At 41.5% G+C, this 18,005-nt stretch overlaps 1 protein-coding gene across 3 annotated transcripts in view; it reads left to right on the forward strand.

Annotated features, from left to right (window-relative positions):
- Nucleotides 1–9,982, forward strand: part of tbcela (tubulin folding cofactor E-like a) — a 64,445-nt gene extending 54,463 nt beyond the window's left edge. For all 3 annotated transcript variants that reach the window (XM_087976273.1, XM_087976272.1, XM_087976274.1), the window contains exon 8: nt 6,118–9,982. In XM_087976273.1, coding sequence (XP_087832399.1) covers nt 6,118–6,442 — 325 coding nt within the window. In that variant the 3' untranslated portion in view covers nt 6,443–9,982. The remainder of the gene's footprint in view (nt 1–6,117) is intronic.
- Nucleotides 9,983–18,005: the final 8,023 nt, after the last annotated feature.

The following is an 18,005-nucleotide window of genomic DNA, read 5'->3' on the forward strand; positions in this document are numbered from 1 at the left end:
ATTTGCAGGTGATACCAAAATTGGTGGTGTGGTGGATAGTGAAGAAGGTTACCTCAGAGTACAATAGGACCTTGATAAATGGGCCAAGGAGATGGAGTTTAATTTAAATAAATGTGAAGTGCTGTATTGAGGGGAATTAGATTGCTTACAGTGTGGAAACAGGCCCGTCGGCCCAACAAGTCCATACCGACCCGCCGAAGCGCAACCCATCCATACCCCTACATTTATCTAACACTACGGGCAATTTTGCATGGCAAATTCACCTGACCCGCACATCTTTGGACTGTGGGAGAAAACCGGAGCACCCGGAGGAAACCCACGCAGACACAGGGAGAACGAGATTAGATTACTTAGTGTGGAAACAGGCCTCTCGGCCCAACAAGTCCACACCAACCCGCCGAAGCGCACCCACCCAGACCCATTCCCCTAAATTTACCCCTGCATCTAACACTATGGTCAATTTAGCGTGGCCAACTCACCTAACCTGCACATTTTTGGACTGTGGGAGGAAACCGGAGCACCCGGAGGAAACCCACGCAGACATGGGGAGAACGAGATTAGATTACTTAGTGTGGAAACAGGCCTCTCGGCCCAACAAGTCCACACCAACCCGCCGAAGCGCACCCACCCAGACCCATTCCCCTAAATTTACCCCTGCATCTAACACTATGGTCAATTTAGCGTGGCCAACTCACCCAACCTGCACATTTTTGGACTGTGGGAGGAAACCGGAGCACCCGGAGGAAACCCACGCAGACACGGGGAGAATGTGCAAACTCCACACGGTCAGTCGCTTGAGGCGGGAATTGAACCCGGGTCTCTGGCGCTGTGAGGCAGCAGTGCTAACCACTGTGCCACCGTGACGCCCACAAGGTAAGGCAAATCGGAGCAGGACATAAATAGAATGGTAGGGTTCCGGGGAGTGTTGCTGAACAAGAGACCATGGGGTACAGGTTCATAGTTCCTTGAAAGTGGAGCCGTAGGTAGACAGGATAGTGAAGAAGGCTTTTGGTATGCTTGCCTTTATTGGTCAGAGCATTCAATATCAGATTTGGATGTCATGTTGCAGCTGTACAAAACATTCGTTAGGTCGTTTTTGAAATACTGAGTTCAGTTCTGGTCTCCTTGCTATAGGGAAAATGTGGTTAAAGTTGAAAGATTTACTAGGATGTTGCTAGGATTGGAGTGTTAGAGCTATAGAGAGAGGCTGGACCTAATATCTCAGGAGTGTCAGATGCTGAGGGATGACCTTATAAATGTCTATAAAACCATGAGGGGCATGGATAGGGTGAATAGCCAAAATCTTTTTCCCAGGGTAGGGGAGTGCAGAGTGGGAATGAGCTGCCAGAGGAAGTGATGGAGACTGATACAATTACAGCATTTAAAAGGCGTTTGGATGGGTACGTGTGTAGGAAGGATTTATAGAGATATGGGCTAAATACTGGTAAATGGGACTAGATTTATTTAGGAGATCTGATCGGCTTGGATGAGTTCAACCGAAGGATCTGTTCTGTGGTGTACAACACTGACTCTGTATACTCGGGTGTGCACTTGATATGTCGTAACATTCAAGTCTATAGGTAAAGTGCTGGTTAGTGGGACTAGTGGTGTAGATGTAAAGTTATGATAGTCAGTGAGGATCACAGTGAGACTTGCTTACGTACTACAAGCTGAATTAGTATACAGGATCACATTCTTTGCAGGCAGAAGGAATACGTACATACTACGTCTATTTGAGCTCAATAGTTAACAATCATTCACCGGTTTGTTTCTGTGGTTCCCTGCTCAGTTAGTCAACCTGGCAAGTTTGAAATTTGATCATAGTAGTTAAATGTCAATCCACATTAATAATCCGAGTCCTTTGCCAACTGATTAGCAATCTCTTATCTTGCAGTGTAAATGTTGATTTCCCAGTGCTTAGTCTTGTTGCAAAATGTCCCGATGAATGCAATTCCAAAGATTTGACAAAATGACAATTTTCAGCAGTACTCAAAAATGTTCATGTTAAGTCTGCACTGACCTGCAGACAACCTATTATCATGGAACTTGAAATTATCTTTCAGAACATCTAATCCTAAATAAGGAAATAAAAACAATTTGTGCTGCTCCCAAACTCTGAATCAATTCATCATTATTTACATTGCTTGCCCTGGATTCCATCAACAAAATTATCCCAACAATCCTTATAACGTTTTAATCTGTCCTTCACATCACAGTCATTTTGATAGATGGATGTTAGATCATTGTCACTTTATCTGTGGAAGAAGTAGACTAGATGGATCATGTAGGTGTTTTTGAGATCGGAAAGCAAATAGAAATTGAACCAGGTGAGTTGTTCACTGTAGTGAATGATTCAATTTATCAAAGGCACAAGTCAAAATTTACAAAATCAGGGAAAAAGAATAACACATTGACTGATCTTTTTCATGACAGTTAACAGAATTGTGATACAATCTGACTACGATATCAACGTATAATTGTGCTAGAGAGAAAAGGGTGAGATTTGTGATGATGTGATAGGTGGTAAGAATAACATTTATAAAGGATGAGATTATTGGGCTGAAAGGTGTGTACTGTTTTTGTCAAAAACTAATTCTGTCCTTTGCTAAAGAAAAGCTTTTTTATGAATTGCATCCATTCCCAAAGTTTGTTTTAAACTTAAGGTATAGCTCAAAGGCTAAGATTATGGACAGTTCATGTTTCCCTGGAAGCTTGTTTAATCTGACCAAGTTCTCCTCTGTACCCATCAAGGCACTCAATCCACCAATACGAAAATTTCACACAATAGCTTCTGCATTTTGTGCCCACTATTATGATTGAATTGCCCTGCTTTCAGTACAATTTTTGGAGTAAAAGTATTAAATCTATTTGTATTTTTTTATTAGATATTGAAATTGCACTTGTTAAATTGAATTACCGTAAAATTATTTCTCTTGTTTCAAGTGGTTAAAGTAATCCTTTGCACCACAACACTTAGTTTTAAGATTTTCTATTTGCACTGAACTAACTTTGGAGAATGTGCTTTCAGAATTTTGTTGCATGTGCAAGTCGGGTCATTGCACATTTGCCAATTTTGGTGTAGAGTTAGCAGGCTGGGAAAGTGGCATTCAGCCAAGAAACAAAGTAGTTTTGATTAACAGAATTGAAAATTACTGCTTGCTGAAGGTATCATTTCAGACTTTGGTTATCTCCATTTTGAGTTGGAAAGAAAGCTCATATTGTGCAAATCTGCAAATGGTTCTGACCAGGGCTCACTCTTTTAGTGAAGTGCTGCTGGAGTGAAAGTGAAGCCAGTCAGGTTCAGCTCTCCAGAGATTCGCTCAGGTGCTGGAATGTTCCATTTAAACAACGACTCTCTGTTTCAGCTTTGTATGAGCCTGATTCTCCCATGAACAGCTCATGTTGCCTTATTCATGAATACCAATAGATTTGAATACTCCATAGACCATTTTCATTCTTACGCTTGTCACTGAAAGCACACTGACAAATTGTCAGCATTTAAGCCAACATCAGGACAATGACAAATTTATTGGTACTAAAATGATATTTCTTAAAGTGTCAATCAGGTTTGTTTCAGCATACCATGTTGACCCATTCAATCTTGACTGTCCAGCGGAGATTCACACGGATGATCCCTGGAATGGTAGGTCTAACATATGAGGAACGGCTGAGGATCCTGGGATTGTATTCATTGGAGTTTAGAAGATTAAGGGGAGATCTAATAGAAACTTACAAGATAATACATGGCTTGGAGAGGGTGGACGCTAGGAAATTGTTTCCGTTAGGCAAGGAGACTACCCGTGGACACAGCCTTAGAATTAGAGGGGGTAAATTCAGAACAGAAATGTGGAGACATTTCTTCAGCCAGAGAGTGGTGGGCCTGTGGAATTCATTGCCGCAGAGTGCAGTGGAGGCTGGGACGCTAAATGTCTTCAAGGCAGAGATTGATAAATTCTTGATGTCACAAGGAATTAAGGGCTACGAGTTGAAATGCCCATCAGCCATGATTGAATTGCGGAGTAGACTCGATGGGCCGAATGGCCTTACTTCTGCTCCTATGTCTTATGGTCTTATGGTCTTGAACTCCCTTTCTAAAGGAAGTGATATTCTTGACTTCCTTATTTTAAGTGCCTGAATCTGATTTGCCTGTATTCTCATTTCCAAAAGATATGTAATCCATATAGCAGAGAGAGTGGGAATGTGGTATTGAGATAAAAGATTGCATGATTTGTTTTGGGTCCACTGCTGTTTGTCATTTTTATAAATGACCTGGATGAGAGCGTAGAAGGATGGGTTAGTAAATTTGCAGATGACACTAAGGTCAGTCGAGTTGTGGATAGTGCAGAGGATGTTATAGGTTACAGAGGGACATAGATAAGCTGCAGAGATGGCAAATGCAATTTAATGCAGAACAATGTGTGAGGTGATTCACTTTGGAAGGAGCAACAGGAATACAGAGTACTGGGCTAATGGTAAGATTCTTGGTAGTGTAGATGAGCAGAGAGATCTCGGTGTCGAGGTACACAGATCCCTGAAAGTTGCCACCCAGGTTGATGGGGTTGTTAAGAAGGCATACGGTGTGTTAGCTTTTATTGTAGAGAGATTGAGTTTCAGAGCCATGACATCATGCTGCAGCTGTACAAAACTCTGGTGCGGCCGCACTAGGAGTTTTGTGTACATTTCTGGTCACCGCATTATAGGAAGGATGTGGAAGCTCTGGAAAGCGTTCAGAGGACATTTACTAGGATGTTGCCTGGTATGGAATGAAGGTCTTACGAGGAAAGGCTAAGGGATTTGAGGCTGTTTTCATTGGAGAGAGGAAGGTTGAGAGGTGATATAATTGAGACATATAAGATAATCAGAGGGTTAGATAGGATGGACAGTGAGAGCCTTTTTCCTCAAATGGTGATGGCTAGCGCGAGGGATGTAGTTTTAAATTGAGGAGTGATAGATATAGGACAGATGTCAGAGGTAGTTCTTTACTCAGAGAGTAGTAGGGGCATGGAACGCACTGCCTGCAACATTAGTAGACTCACCAATTTTAAGGACATTTTAAATGGTCATTGGATAGGCATATGGATGAGAATGGAATAGTATAGGTTAGATGGGCTTCAAATTGGTTTCACAGGTCAGTGCAACACCGAGGGCCGAAGGGCCTCTGCACTGTAATGTTCTATGATCATGCTGAATGGTGGACAGACTTGAAGGGCTGAATGGCCTACTCCAGTTTCTATATTTCCATATTTGCCCAGTCTCTATAATATGAGCCACTAAACCCATGTATCAAGTTCAACAATCCATGAATGTTCTACTAGATTTATATATTCTCCATAAGATAAATGGTAAAACCAATTCATGCTTAAATGTAAGTCTAGTTTAGATTTGGCAATTATTCATAATTATTAATCTGGACCACGTAAATAGGGAGAAGGCAAATGGATTTGTCGTCTTAATTACAATGGGATGTGTGTGCTGGAATAAAGGTGCCTTGCTGCAATGAACGGTTAGGTTCTGGAATGGGCAGACTGAGATCATGGTGGAAGCAGGGTCAACAGAAACACTCAAAAGAGTGTTAGCTTAATATCTGTAAAGGAAAAATGTGCAGAGTTACAAGGAAAAGGCAGGGTGATGTCATTACGTGAATTGGTTCTTCAGATGCTCAACGTGGCCTCCTTTAGTGCTATGACCATTCTGTGATCAACCCTCAGTATGATCACTATCCATTTCTTTCTTTCATCTTTACTTTGTGATGAAGCACGAGAAATCATTTGCTTGTCTACCTGAAGTTGAAAACACCTTTGCTCACACAAACTACACTTGCAGTCCCCAAAGACTTGTCTTCTGTAACTTCCCAGATGATATTAATAATGTCAGGAAACTGAATGGGAACCAAGAGTTCATACGTACAACAGAATTAGTTTGAAGGAAGAGGATCATACCTGGGTGAAAGATAGAACAAAGAACAGTACAGCAGAGAACAGGCCCTTTGGCCCCTGATGTTGTGCTGGCCTTTTTTTTAAATTGATAATGCTAACATTAAGGCTTGGTCCTGCTGAGTTTGAACACTGAGGTGTACTGTAGATTTTTTAATCATCTGAACTTTCCATTTATTTCTAGATACCATGAACTGGTAACACAATATGGTGTACTGGAACCATTGGCAGTGGTTGACCTTCGACCCCAGAGCCGTGCGAAGGTTGAGGTTCATTTTGAAGGTAAAGTTGAGGTCATGAATATTCGTCTCGATCAGACAGTGGCTGATCTGAAGAAGCAACTTCGAACTATCGTACAGTTACCGGCCAATAATATGCGCCTGTATTATATTGATCAAGACATGGTAAAGGCTTTTGGACCAGAAGAAATGAAATTCAGCACACGTGCTCTCCACTCGTTTAGTATCCGAGACGGAGATGAGATTCATGTAGAACCCAAAACAAAATAGTCTTGTGAATTTACTCTCAATCTTTGCACTTTTTACCCAAGTATTTTGTTTTTTAATGAAAGTGTTGCTGGGTCACAGTATATTTTCACAATTGTAACTGTTAAGGGGTTTGACATTCAATGCATAGGTACTGATTATTGCTGATCAAAATTCCTACAATTAGCAGAAGTTTCTATGAAGGAGGCAACCCTGTAATAACAGATCCCATGGTCAACATCACCTTGGTCAGTGGAGGCATATACTGTAAGCTGATTATTGAAACCAGCAGTAAGAAGGGTCAAAAGTTACTGCAGCGTAGTGATTGTAGGATCATCATTGTATGAGGTTACAAAGGAATTGAGGGTTACAACCTGTACAACATTATTCTCAATCACTCAACTTTAGACAACACAAGTCATTACTATTGTGCAACACAATCTGGATTTTAATGTTTGCTTGTAAGCATACTTGTAGATGTTAAGAAGATGAAGTAAGAAGCAGCACAAAATTGTCCCTTATCATAGTCAAATTTGGATATGATCATGTCATCAACAATGAAATAGTTGTCTAAAGTTAAACTATTTATCAATTTAACTTGATGACATTAATCCTTCACCTGCCATCAGAAAAAGGTTATTATCCTTCTTTGAAAGCAGGATTTGGATTAACAGTCCGTTCTGCTGTAACACGTTGTGTTCAATGCAAATTGGCTTTAATATGATTGAAAAAATTTCGACCGTTATTTGTAGAAAGCGAATTTTCCTTACCTGTAGTGGCTATAACACGATTTCGGTCCCTTTAGTTTAAATGGCACAGTACTACATGGTTTTCTTATAACGTGAGATCGCATGAGAGCATAACTATCGCGTTATGTCAGAACCAACTGTATAGGCTTGATTGCATTATGTATTTCAACAGCCATTTTTAAAAAGGAATTTGATATACTCTAATGTGGAAAAAGAATTGCAGAGCTATGGGGAAAGAACAAGAGAGTGGGATTTCTTGAATAGCTTAAGAAGCTTGCATAGGTTCATTTGGTCAGTTTGTGCTGTATCATTCTATATCAATATTGCCAAAATGTAAATGAACATGATTTCTGAATCAGTGGCAATTAATTTCAGCAGAATTCATGCCTTAACACTTGTAGTGTAAGTGTTTATACAGATTAAGCAATCAGTATGAAATTGCACAGTTAGCACCTTGGACACCACGCCACATAAACATGCATAACAGCCATAGTACTTTACGAACTGCATACAAGTTGTAAATGTGCAGTGTGTGGTTTCTGCATTGCATTCAGTATGTTAGCTGCAATATACACAAATTTAATGTGGGCAGTAATGTATTGAAGGATTCAAATTGTACAATGAGGGGCATGGCAAGCCTCAAATATTTTCTTAGCATATTTTCAGCCAGGTACTCAAGTTTTGGGATGTGCATCAAGTTACATTATTGCATTTAGTATTGTATTTGGTTAATTGTGAAAATGTTTAATCTGTTCATACAAATATAATTATGTTGAAAATGACTGTTTTCAGTTGTGAGTTGACTTGATTCCTGTAATGGAAAGAACTGAACTATGGTCTGGAGCTAAAGTCATATGGAGCAACTAAGCATCCACTAAGTGGACAGTGTTACTTATTGTCTGCTATATAGATAACAGCAAATGCAAATTTGGTATATTTAAAGGAAAACTGCACTTTGTGTGAATAATCATCCTTTGGCTGTAGTTTACAAGAAACATAATCCAAATGAATCCGTTCCACATACCTGTACACATTGAACTTCAACAGCACTTTTTTGCTTTTGTGATCTTTAGGATTTATTTGGCATCCCTGGTTGAAAAATATTGAGCCTGTTGTATCTTTGTTTAAAAATTCATTCACAGGATGAGAGTGTCGCTGGCCAGGCCAGCATTTATTGCCTGTCCCTAATTGTCCAAGGGGCATTTAAGAGACAACCACATTGCTGTGGATCTGGAGTCACATATAAACCAGACCAGGTAAAGATGGCAGTTACCTTCCCTAAAGTTCCCTTAGTGAGCCAGATGGGTTTTTCCTGACAATTGATGTTGGTTTGATTAGACTCTTAATTCCAGATTTTTATTCAACTCAAATACCACCATCTGCCATGGCAGGATTCAAACCTGGGTCCCCAGAACATTCCTGAAGAAGGGCTTATGCCCGAAACGTCGATTCTCCTGTTCCCTGGATGCTGCCTGACCTGCTGCGCTTTTCCAGCAACGCATTTTCAGCTCCCCAGAACATTAGCTGGACCTCCTGATGAAGGACTTTTGCCCAAAATGTAAATTCCTCTGCTCCTCGGGTGCTGCCTGACCTGCAGTGCTTTTCCAGCACCACACTCTCGCCTCTGGATTAACAGGCCAGCTACTAGTCCGTGATCTCTCCATATGGCTTGTTATGGCTTTTTCCCTTGAATGTTCAAACTTTTTTCATATAAAGTACTTTGCGTCTTTGAAGGTGACTTACTTGATCTGTGAACTCAGATTGCCTCTTTGTGAATTGAATGTTGAAGATTTCTGGTGTGAGCAATTATGTCATTAGATTCAAGAGGGGGTATTTAAATGAAGGTCATTATTCAGCAAGCATTTAATATTAAAAAGGCAAACTACAAGGCTGTGGCCACCCTACTATAATGCATATTTACTGATTTGCTTCATAGTTGGTGGTTAGCTCTGGTCCTGCAGGTAGTTTTACTTCTTGCATACTTGTGAGCAGTTATTTTTCATGTATTGAAGGTAAGGTTTTGTACTACCAAATCATGTTTTAAAAATCTCTAATGTTCCGGTGATTCATAAAGCGAAGAGTATTTTCCCAGTTAGTCTCTATACAGGTCCAGTACATGCTAAGATTATCTCCCTTGCCACCTCAATCCAGTATGGAACTGACATGATTACCTCATTGGATTGTGCTACTACTGAGTGCAGTCTCCTACAGGTAACCAGGTAAAACTCAGTTATTTTTTGTTTACAGAATGCTATGGGAGCTAAGAGGGCAAAGGATCAACCAACTTTTAAGCAGTTTCCATTTTTTTCTATCATTAATAACAAGATGTAAATGGATATTGGATTATTGCATTTACGATGTGCAAAGTCTTTTTTTTTTGTTATATTTGGTCTTGCCTTTCCGCATAGAAGCTACTGCTGTAGGGTGAGTGCCCTGATTCTGGAAGTAGTAATGACGATACCTTGTGTGCCCTTCCTTCTGTGCTGTAACCATTCTGTGATTCAAATACACCACTTTCAGGTGTTTTTATTGCTGTTTTCATTGCTGTGTCTCATCACTAGTCTTGGTGTTTTATGTTGTCTAATGTCATTCTAGAACCTGCATGTGAATCCAATTTAACTCATTATATATCAGAAACATTAATCACAGCTTTCCCTAAATGAACTAAGTCAGTCTATCAACTATTTGCATGTAAATCAGTTTAATTTTACGAAGAGTGAAGATAATGCAATCGTAATTACTGACTGAAAAATTATAGGAAATATTTTAAGTATTGTACAGTTTAATGAATTATCAATAAAACACTCGATTTCAATATCAAGGATTATGAACGATCTTTTGATTTGTTAGAATTATGGTTATATAGATCTGGGCAGTTTCCCTTATTTTGGAATCAGTGATTGTGTTTCTGTGGGTGTGGTGAATGTCTTTATGTTACACTTAGAGTCATGGAGATGTACAGCATGGAAACAGACCCTTCGGTCCAACCCGTCCATGCCGACCAGATATCCCAACCCAATCTCGTCCCACCTGCCAGCACCCGACCCATATCCCTCCAAACTCTTCCTATTCATATACCCATCCAGATGCCTCTTAAATGTTGCAATTGTACCAGCCTCCACCATTTCCTCTGGCAGCTCATTCCATACACGTACCACCCTCTGCATGAAAAAAGTTGCCCCTTAGGTCTCTTTTATATCTTTCCCCTCTCACCCTAAACCTATGCCCTCTAGTTCTGGACTCCCCGACCCCAGGGAAAAGACTTTGTCTATTTATCCTATCCATGCTCCTCATAATTTTGTAAACCTCTATAAGGTCACCCCTCAGCCTCTGACGCTCCAGGGAAAACAGCCCCAGCCTGTTCAGCCTCTCCGTGTAGCTCAGATCCTCCAACCCTGGCAACATCCTTGTAAATCTTTTCTGAACCCTTTCAGGTTTCACAACATCTTTCCGACAGGAAGGAGACCAGAATTGCATGCAATATTCCAACAGCGGCCTAACCAATGTCCTGTAAAGCCGCAACATGACCTCCCAACTCCTGTACTCAATACTCTGACCAGTAAAGGAAAGCATACCAAACGCCTTGTTCACTATCCTATCTACCTGTGACTCCACTTTCAAGGAGCTATGAACTTGCACTCCAAGGTCTCTTTGTTCAGCAACATTCCCTAGGACCTTACCATTAAATGAATAAGTCCTGCTAAGATTTTCTTTCCCAAAATGCAGCACCTCACATTTCTCTGAATTAAACTCCATCTGCCACCTCTCAGCCCATTGGCCCATCTGGTCCAGATCCTGTTGTAATCTGAGGTAACCCTCTTCGCTGTCCACTACACATCCAATTTTGGTGTCATCTGCAAACTTACTAACTGTACCTCTTATGCTCGCATCCAAATCATTTATGTAAATGACAAAAAGTAGAGGACCCAGCACCGATCTTTGTGGCACTCCACTGGTCACAAGCCTCCAGTCTGAAAAACAACCCTCCACCACCACCCTGTGTCTTCTACCTTTGAGCCAATTCTGTATCCAAATGGCTAGTTCTCCCACTATTCCATGAGATCTAACCTTGCTAATCAGTCTCCCATGGGGAACCTTGTCGAACGCCTTACTGAAGTCCATATAGGTCACATCTACTGCTCTGCCCTCATCAATATTCGTTACTTCTTCAAAAAACTCAATCACGTTTGTTGACTATCCCGAATCAGTCCTTGCCTTTTCAAATACATGTACATCCTGTCCCTCCAGATTCCCTCCAACAACTTGCCCACCACTGAGGTCAGGCTCACTGGTCTATAGTTCCCTGGCTTGTCTTTACCACCCTTCTTAAACAGTGGCACCACGTTTGCCAACCTCCAGTTTTCTGGCACCTCAACTGTGACTATCGATGATACAAATATCTCAGCAAGAGGCCCAGCAATCACTTCTCTAGCTTCCCATAGAGTTCTAGGGTACACCTGATCAGATCCTGGGGATTTATCCACCTTTACCTGTTTCAAGACATCCAGCAGTTCCTCTTCTGTAATCTGGACATTTTGCAAAGTGGCACCATCTATTTCCGTACAGTCTATATCTTCCATATCCTTTTCCACAGTAAATACTGATGCAAAATATTCATTTAGTATCTCCCCCATTTTCTGTGGCTCCACACAAAGGCCGCCTTTGATCTTTGAGAGGTAAAAACAAGGACTGCAGATGCTGGAAACCAGATTCTGAATTAGTGGTGCTGGAAAAGCACAGCTGTTCAGGCAGCATCCGAGGAGCAGGAAAATCGACATTTCAGGCAAACATCCTTCATCAGGAATACTGATGAAGGGCTTTTGCCAAAAACGTTGATTTTCCTGCTCCTTGGATGCTGCCTGAACTGCTGATCTTTGAGGGGCCCTATTCTCTCCTTAGTTACCCTTTTGTCCTTAATGTATTTGTAAAAACCCTTTGGATCCTCCTTAATTCTATTTGCCAAACCTATCTCATGTCCCTGTTTTGCCCTCCTGATTTCCCTCTTAAGTATAAGGAATGTAGGAGTATACTTTTCTAAGGATTCACTCGATCTATCCTGTCTATACCTGACATATGCTTTCTTCTTTTTCTTAACCAAACCCTCAATTTCTTTAGTCATCCAGCATTCCCTATACCTACTAGCCTTCCCTTTCACCCTGACAGGAATATACTTTCTCTGGATTCTTGTTATCTCATTTCTGAAGGCTTCCCATTTTCCAGCCGTCCCTTTACCTGTGAACATCTGCCTCCAATCAGCTTTTGAAAGTTCTTGCCTAATACCGTCAAAATTGGCCTTTCTCCAATTTAGAACTTCAACTTTTAGATATGGTCTATTCTTTTCTATCACTATTTTAAAATGAGTAGAATTATGGTTGCTGGCCCCAAAGTGCTCCCCCACTGACACCTCAGTCACCTGCCCTGCCTTATTTCCCAAGAATAGGTCAAGTTTTGCACCTTCTCTAGTAGGTAAATCCACATACTGAATCAGAAAATTGTCTTGTACACACTTAAGAAATTCCTCTCCATCTAAACCTTTAACACTATGGCAGTCCCAGTCGATGTTTGGTAAGTTAAAATCCCCTACCATAACTACCCTATTATTCTTACAGATAGCTGAGATCTCCTTACAAGTTTGTTTCTCAATTTCCCTCTGACTATTGGGGGGGGTTTATAATACAATCCCAATAAGGTTATCATCCCTTTCTTATTTCTCAGTTCCACCCAAATAACTTCCCTGGATGTATTTCCAGGAATATCCTCCCTCAGCACAGCTGTAATGCTATCCCTTATCAAAAATGTCACTCCCTCTCCTCTCTTGCCTCCCTTTCTATTCTTCCTGTAGCATTTGTATCCTGGAACATTAAGCTGCCAGTCCTCATCCCTGAGCCATGTTTCCATAATTGCTATGATATCCCAGTCCCATGTTCCTAACCATGCCCTGAGTTCATCTGCCTTCCCTGTTAGGCTCCTTGCATTGAAATAAATGCAGTTTAATTTATTAGTCCTACCTTGTCCCTGCCTGTCCTGACTGTTTGACTCACTTCTGTTCTCAGTTGTACGTGTCTCAGATCGATCTCTTTCCTCACTATCTCCCTGGGTCCCCGCCCCCCCCCCCCCCCCCCCCCCGCCCCCACCTTACTAGTTTAAATCCTCTCAAGCAGTTCGAGCAAATTTCCCTGCCAGTATGTTAGTCCCCTTCCAATTTAAGTGCAATCCGTCCTTCTTGTACAGGTCACTTCTACCCCAAAAGAGATTCCAATGATCCAAAAATGTGAATCCTTCTCCCATACACCAGCTCCTCAGCCATGCATTCATCTGTTCTATCCTCCTATTCCTGCCCTCACTAGCTCGTAGCACTGGGTGTAATCCAGATATTACTGCCCTTGAGGACCTCCTTTTTAAGTTTCTGCCTAACTCTCTGTAATCTCCCTTCAGAATCTCAACCTTTTCCCTTCCTATATCGTTGGTTCCAATGTGGACAATGACCTCCTGCTGGCCCCTCTCCCCTGTGAGCACATTCTGCACCCTCCCTGAGACATCCTTGATCCTGGCACCAGGGAAACAACACACCATTCTGCTTTTTCTCTGCTGGCCACAGAAGCATCTGTCTGTACCTTTGACTACAGAATCCCCTAACACAATTGATCTTTTGGAAGCCAACGTACCCTTCGTTGCGTTAGAGCCAGTCTCAATACCAGAAACTTGGTTGTTCGTGCTACGTTCCCCTGAGAATCCATCACCCCCTACGTTTTCCAAAACAGCATACCTGTTTGAAATGGGTATATTCACAAAAGACTCCTGCACTAGCTGCCTACCTCTCTTATCCTTCCTGGAGTTAACCCACCTATGTGACTGTATCTGAGACTTTCCCCTCTTCCTATAATTGCCACCCATCACATACTGTTGCTGTTGCAAATTCCTCATCGCTTCTATCTGTCTCTCCAATCAATCCACTCAATCTGATAAGATTCACATCCAACAGCATTTATGATTCGGAGATGCCGGTGTTGGACTGGGGTGTACAAAGTTAAAAATCACACAACACCAAGTTATAGTCCAACAGGTTTAATTGGAAGCACACTAGCTTTCGGAGCGACGCTCCTTCATCAGGTGATTGTGGAGGGCTCGATCGTAACACAGAATTTATAGCAAAAATTTGCAGTGTGATGTAACTGAAATTATACATTGAAAAATTGATTGTCTGTTAAGCCTTTCATCTGTTAGAATACAGTGATAGTTTCACTTCTTTCATGTGTAAATCACAAAACCCTTTTTTTAAAGTTGCATTCTCGGGTTAGCTGTTAACAATGGTGATAGCTAGACAATGTGTTGAAGGTGTTAGGCCCCTGTGTTCTCTGTCTATGACCTGATGTTTAGATTGATTCCAATCTAAAAAGTGAAATAACAGAGTTTTACATAAATTCATGCAGTTTTTGAGCTCAGTTCAACATGAATCTCTGTGGTTTTTGAGCAAAGTGCAATGTAACTTTGTACCAAAAAAATTCACCACACACAATATATATGTGTGCATGTGGGTCTTTGTCTGTCTGTGTGTGTGTCTGTCTGGGATGGGGGTTGTGAGTGTGAGAAAGTGTGTGTGTGTGTGTGTCGTGAGTGCAGAGTGTCTTAAGTCTGTGAGGGGGTGCATGTGTGGGAGTCTGTGTGTCTATAAGGGTGTGTGTGGGTGTCTGTGTGCGCGTCTGTGTATCTGTGTCCGTGTGCATGTGAGTGTGTGTGTGTGTAGGAATATCTGTGTGTGTAGTGCAATGGTGATCACCTGTAATGTGACATGAACCCAAGGTCCCGGTTGAGGCCCTCCCTATGGGTACCGAACTTAGCTATCAGCCTCTGCTCAGCCACTTTCCTCTGCTGCCTGTCCCGAAGTCCACCTTGGAGGATGGTCACCCGAAGGTCCGAGGCTGAATGTCCTGGACCACTGAAGTGTTCCCCAACCCCCTAACACAATTGATCTTTTGGAAGCCGACGTACCCTTCGTTGCATTAGAGCCTCAAAAAAAGGAACCGCTTTACAGCCAGAATTTTTTCCCGTCTTCCATCTTCGATTACCCAGAATCCCTGACCGAAGCAAATAAACTGTAAAAAATATCAGAACCTGCTGCATGGGAAGCTAAAAATATTGAATTTGTATAGAACTGTAGTTTGAAAAATGTAGTACTAAATCCTGAAATCCATGAGTGGACCTTGATATGTCTTTCAATAGGTAGTCAGCCCCCAAAACTGCTCTCAGTAATTTACTGACCATGTCAGTAACAATTTTATTTCATACTATTTTCTATGCTGAAGGTTTTGGTTCCTATGTAGGTAGCACTGGCCAATTAGTGTATTGACAGCTCTGTATTCAGAATGTTCCAGCACTTGTCAGTGTATGCAGGAGGAGTGAGTTGTGCGGTTTGGAGAGTCTGAAATATTAGCATATTGGCAAATTCCTCATGTTTCAAGGAAAGACAGAAGGAATAAGCTGCAACCCCCTGACGTGCAAGTTGGCTAAATCGTTTTTTTTTAAAAGAAAGCAAAACCGAGTTATGTTCCTTCCAGTTTTATATAGTCACATTCTCTCAGAACAGTTGCCATTTGAATTTCGGATTATTTGGATTTTGTAGCCACTGCAGGACTAGTAATATATCTTGATGTTGCAGCCAACTGGTAACTGAGGGGCTTGCATATCAACACCCAACACAGGAATCTGTGCACTGGTGAATAAATCCCTTTCTAACAATTAGCCCCTCTACTCACTTGAAATATATCTTCAAATCATGGTTTGGGGTAGGAAGCAATATCAAAATCCCTCACCGTTTTATGATGCACTTTGAGGTGCAGTTGCACAAAAATAAATTAAATTTACTGAAGTGGAGAGTTTGCGCAAGTGGGGAGTCCAAAACTACAAGCTATGAAATAGTCACTAATAAATCAAAGGAGGAACTCAGGTGAATATTTTGACCACTGTGAAATACACTATCCCAAAGAGTGACTGAGGTGAATGAGATACATTCAGGGAGAAGATAGAGAAACATGGAGAGAGAAATAGACGGTTACATGCATGCGGGAGAAATGTTGCGAGGCAGTTGTGGAGCTTAAACGCAAACAGTTTTTCTCTGTGTGAACTAAAGACAAATCGAGCAGACATGGAAGGTTCCATCCCTTGAAGGGTGTCAGTGTTTTCCGATAGTTAACACTTTGCATGTTTCGAACAGGGCCCTTTCGCGTATGAAGTTCACTATAGAAACGGAGCTTCAGCATTTTCTATCCCAACCTTCAACTTACCAAGATACCAAATTAATTAAACGCCCTGACAGGATAAAAGTTAATAGCAGAAACGACACAAGAATAGGGTTAAATGTCAAAATAGCAATGTAGCAGCAATAAGTAATAGTATTTTATTGGGACAAAACAAATTGAGAAAACCATCTTGTTCGGCGCATTGGATTAAAACTCAAATCCAAGGTCGGCCGAGTAAACAGGAAGCGTTATTGGCGTCATTAAACATAGCGAAAAAGGCATCTGCAAAAAGACAACAGATAGCAGATACAGTTCTCGGAGAGCGCTCTTGGTAATTTCTGACATTTACATCGAGCACAGGAGGATCGCATTCTAACCAGGAACATTCTCGTTTCAAACAAATGGCCCTTTCAGTTCTGAGTAAGGGTCATTCAACCCGAAACATTAACTTTGATTTCTCTCCGCAGATGCTGCCAAACCTGCTGACCTTTTCCAGCAATTTCTGTTTTTGATTTCCAGCATCCGCAGTTTAGATTAGACTCCCTACAATGGGGAAACAGGCCCTTCGGCCTAGCAAATCCACACAACCCTCTGAAAGGTAATCCACCCAGTCCCATTTCCCTCTGACTAATACACCTAACACTATGGGCCAATTAGAATAGCCAGTCCACCCTAAACCTGCATATCTTTGAAAACCCATGCAGACAGAGGGAGAATGTGCAAACTCCAGACAGACAGTCGCCTGAGACTGGAATCCAAGCCGGGTCCCTGACCCTGTGAGGCAGCAGTGCTAACCACAGCACTTTTCTTGTGAATCACCCTTGTACTGTTTAAAGGACCCCGCATTTGGAGTTGCAGAATATTTCAATGTGAACAAAGCAAACAGCAAGTTAGAAAATGTTAGAGGAGGAAAAGAGGCAAAGTCTCACAAATCATTTCATGCAAACCCAATGAAAAGTTTAGGGTGTTAAAAGGCAACGGAGTACGAACAACCTGCGAAAGCCCACGCCCATAAATATTTGTAACGTACCCATTTATTCAATCACCGGCATAGATTGGAATATTGGAAACAAGTCAAACACCAAGTTTGCGTTTGAGAGGGCAGCAGGTTAGAGAAAATAACCGCAGCTACAAATGGAGTATCAGCACAAAAAAAGGATATTTTCGGGGCGATTAGAGTTCACCAAAGAAACATTAAGGGTGACGGGAATAATTGGTTCAGGGATAGGATAACTAGCAATGGAGGCAGTAACCTGATAAGCGGGCTTTCTGTGGTAGGGTACATGATAGTTAGTTCCCAGAGCCAGCATCCTGTCACCGGGATCAGACTGATCATTGAAACTTCTTGGTACCAATTCCCAGGCAGGACAACAGTTAATGACAGGAGCAGCGATACATTAATTGGGTTTAAAATTGTCAAAAAAGCAATTTCACAGCAATATTGGAATTACTGCATTGTAACAAATGAGCGCGTTTATCGCTGTCAAACATCACCTTTAGGAAATGATTGAGTTTAGCAGAATAATCAGAAACTTCCGTTTCACCACAAGGATTGGAGTTGTTTTTTTAAAGTACACAGTGGAACAAGTAGTCACTAAAATA

Source organism: Chiloscyllium plagiosum, unplaced genomic scaffold (assembly GCF_037043375.1).
Source record: "Chiloscyllium plagiosum isolate Xiang-an unplaced genomic scaffold, Cpla_swu_hap1 HiC_scaffold_29, whole genome shotgun sequence".
Classification (NCBI taxonomy): domain Eukaryota; kingdom Metazoa; phylum Chordata; class Chondrichthyes; order Orectolobiformes; family Hemiscylliidae; genus Chiloscyllium; species Chiloscyllium plagiosum.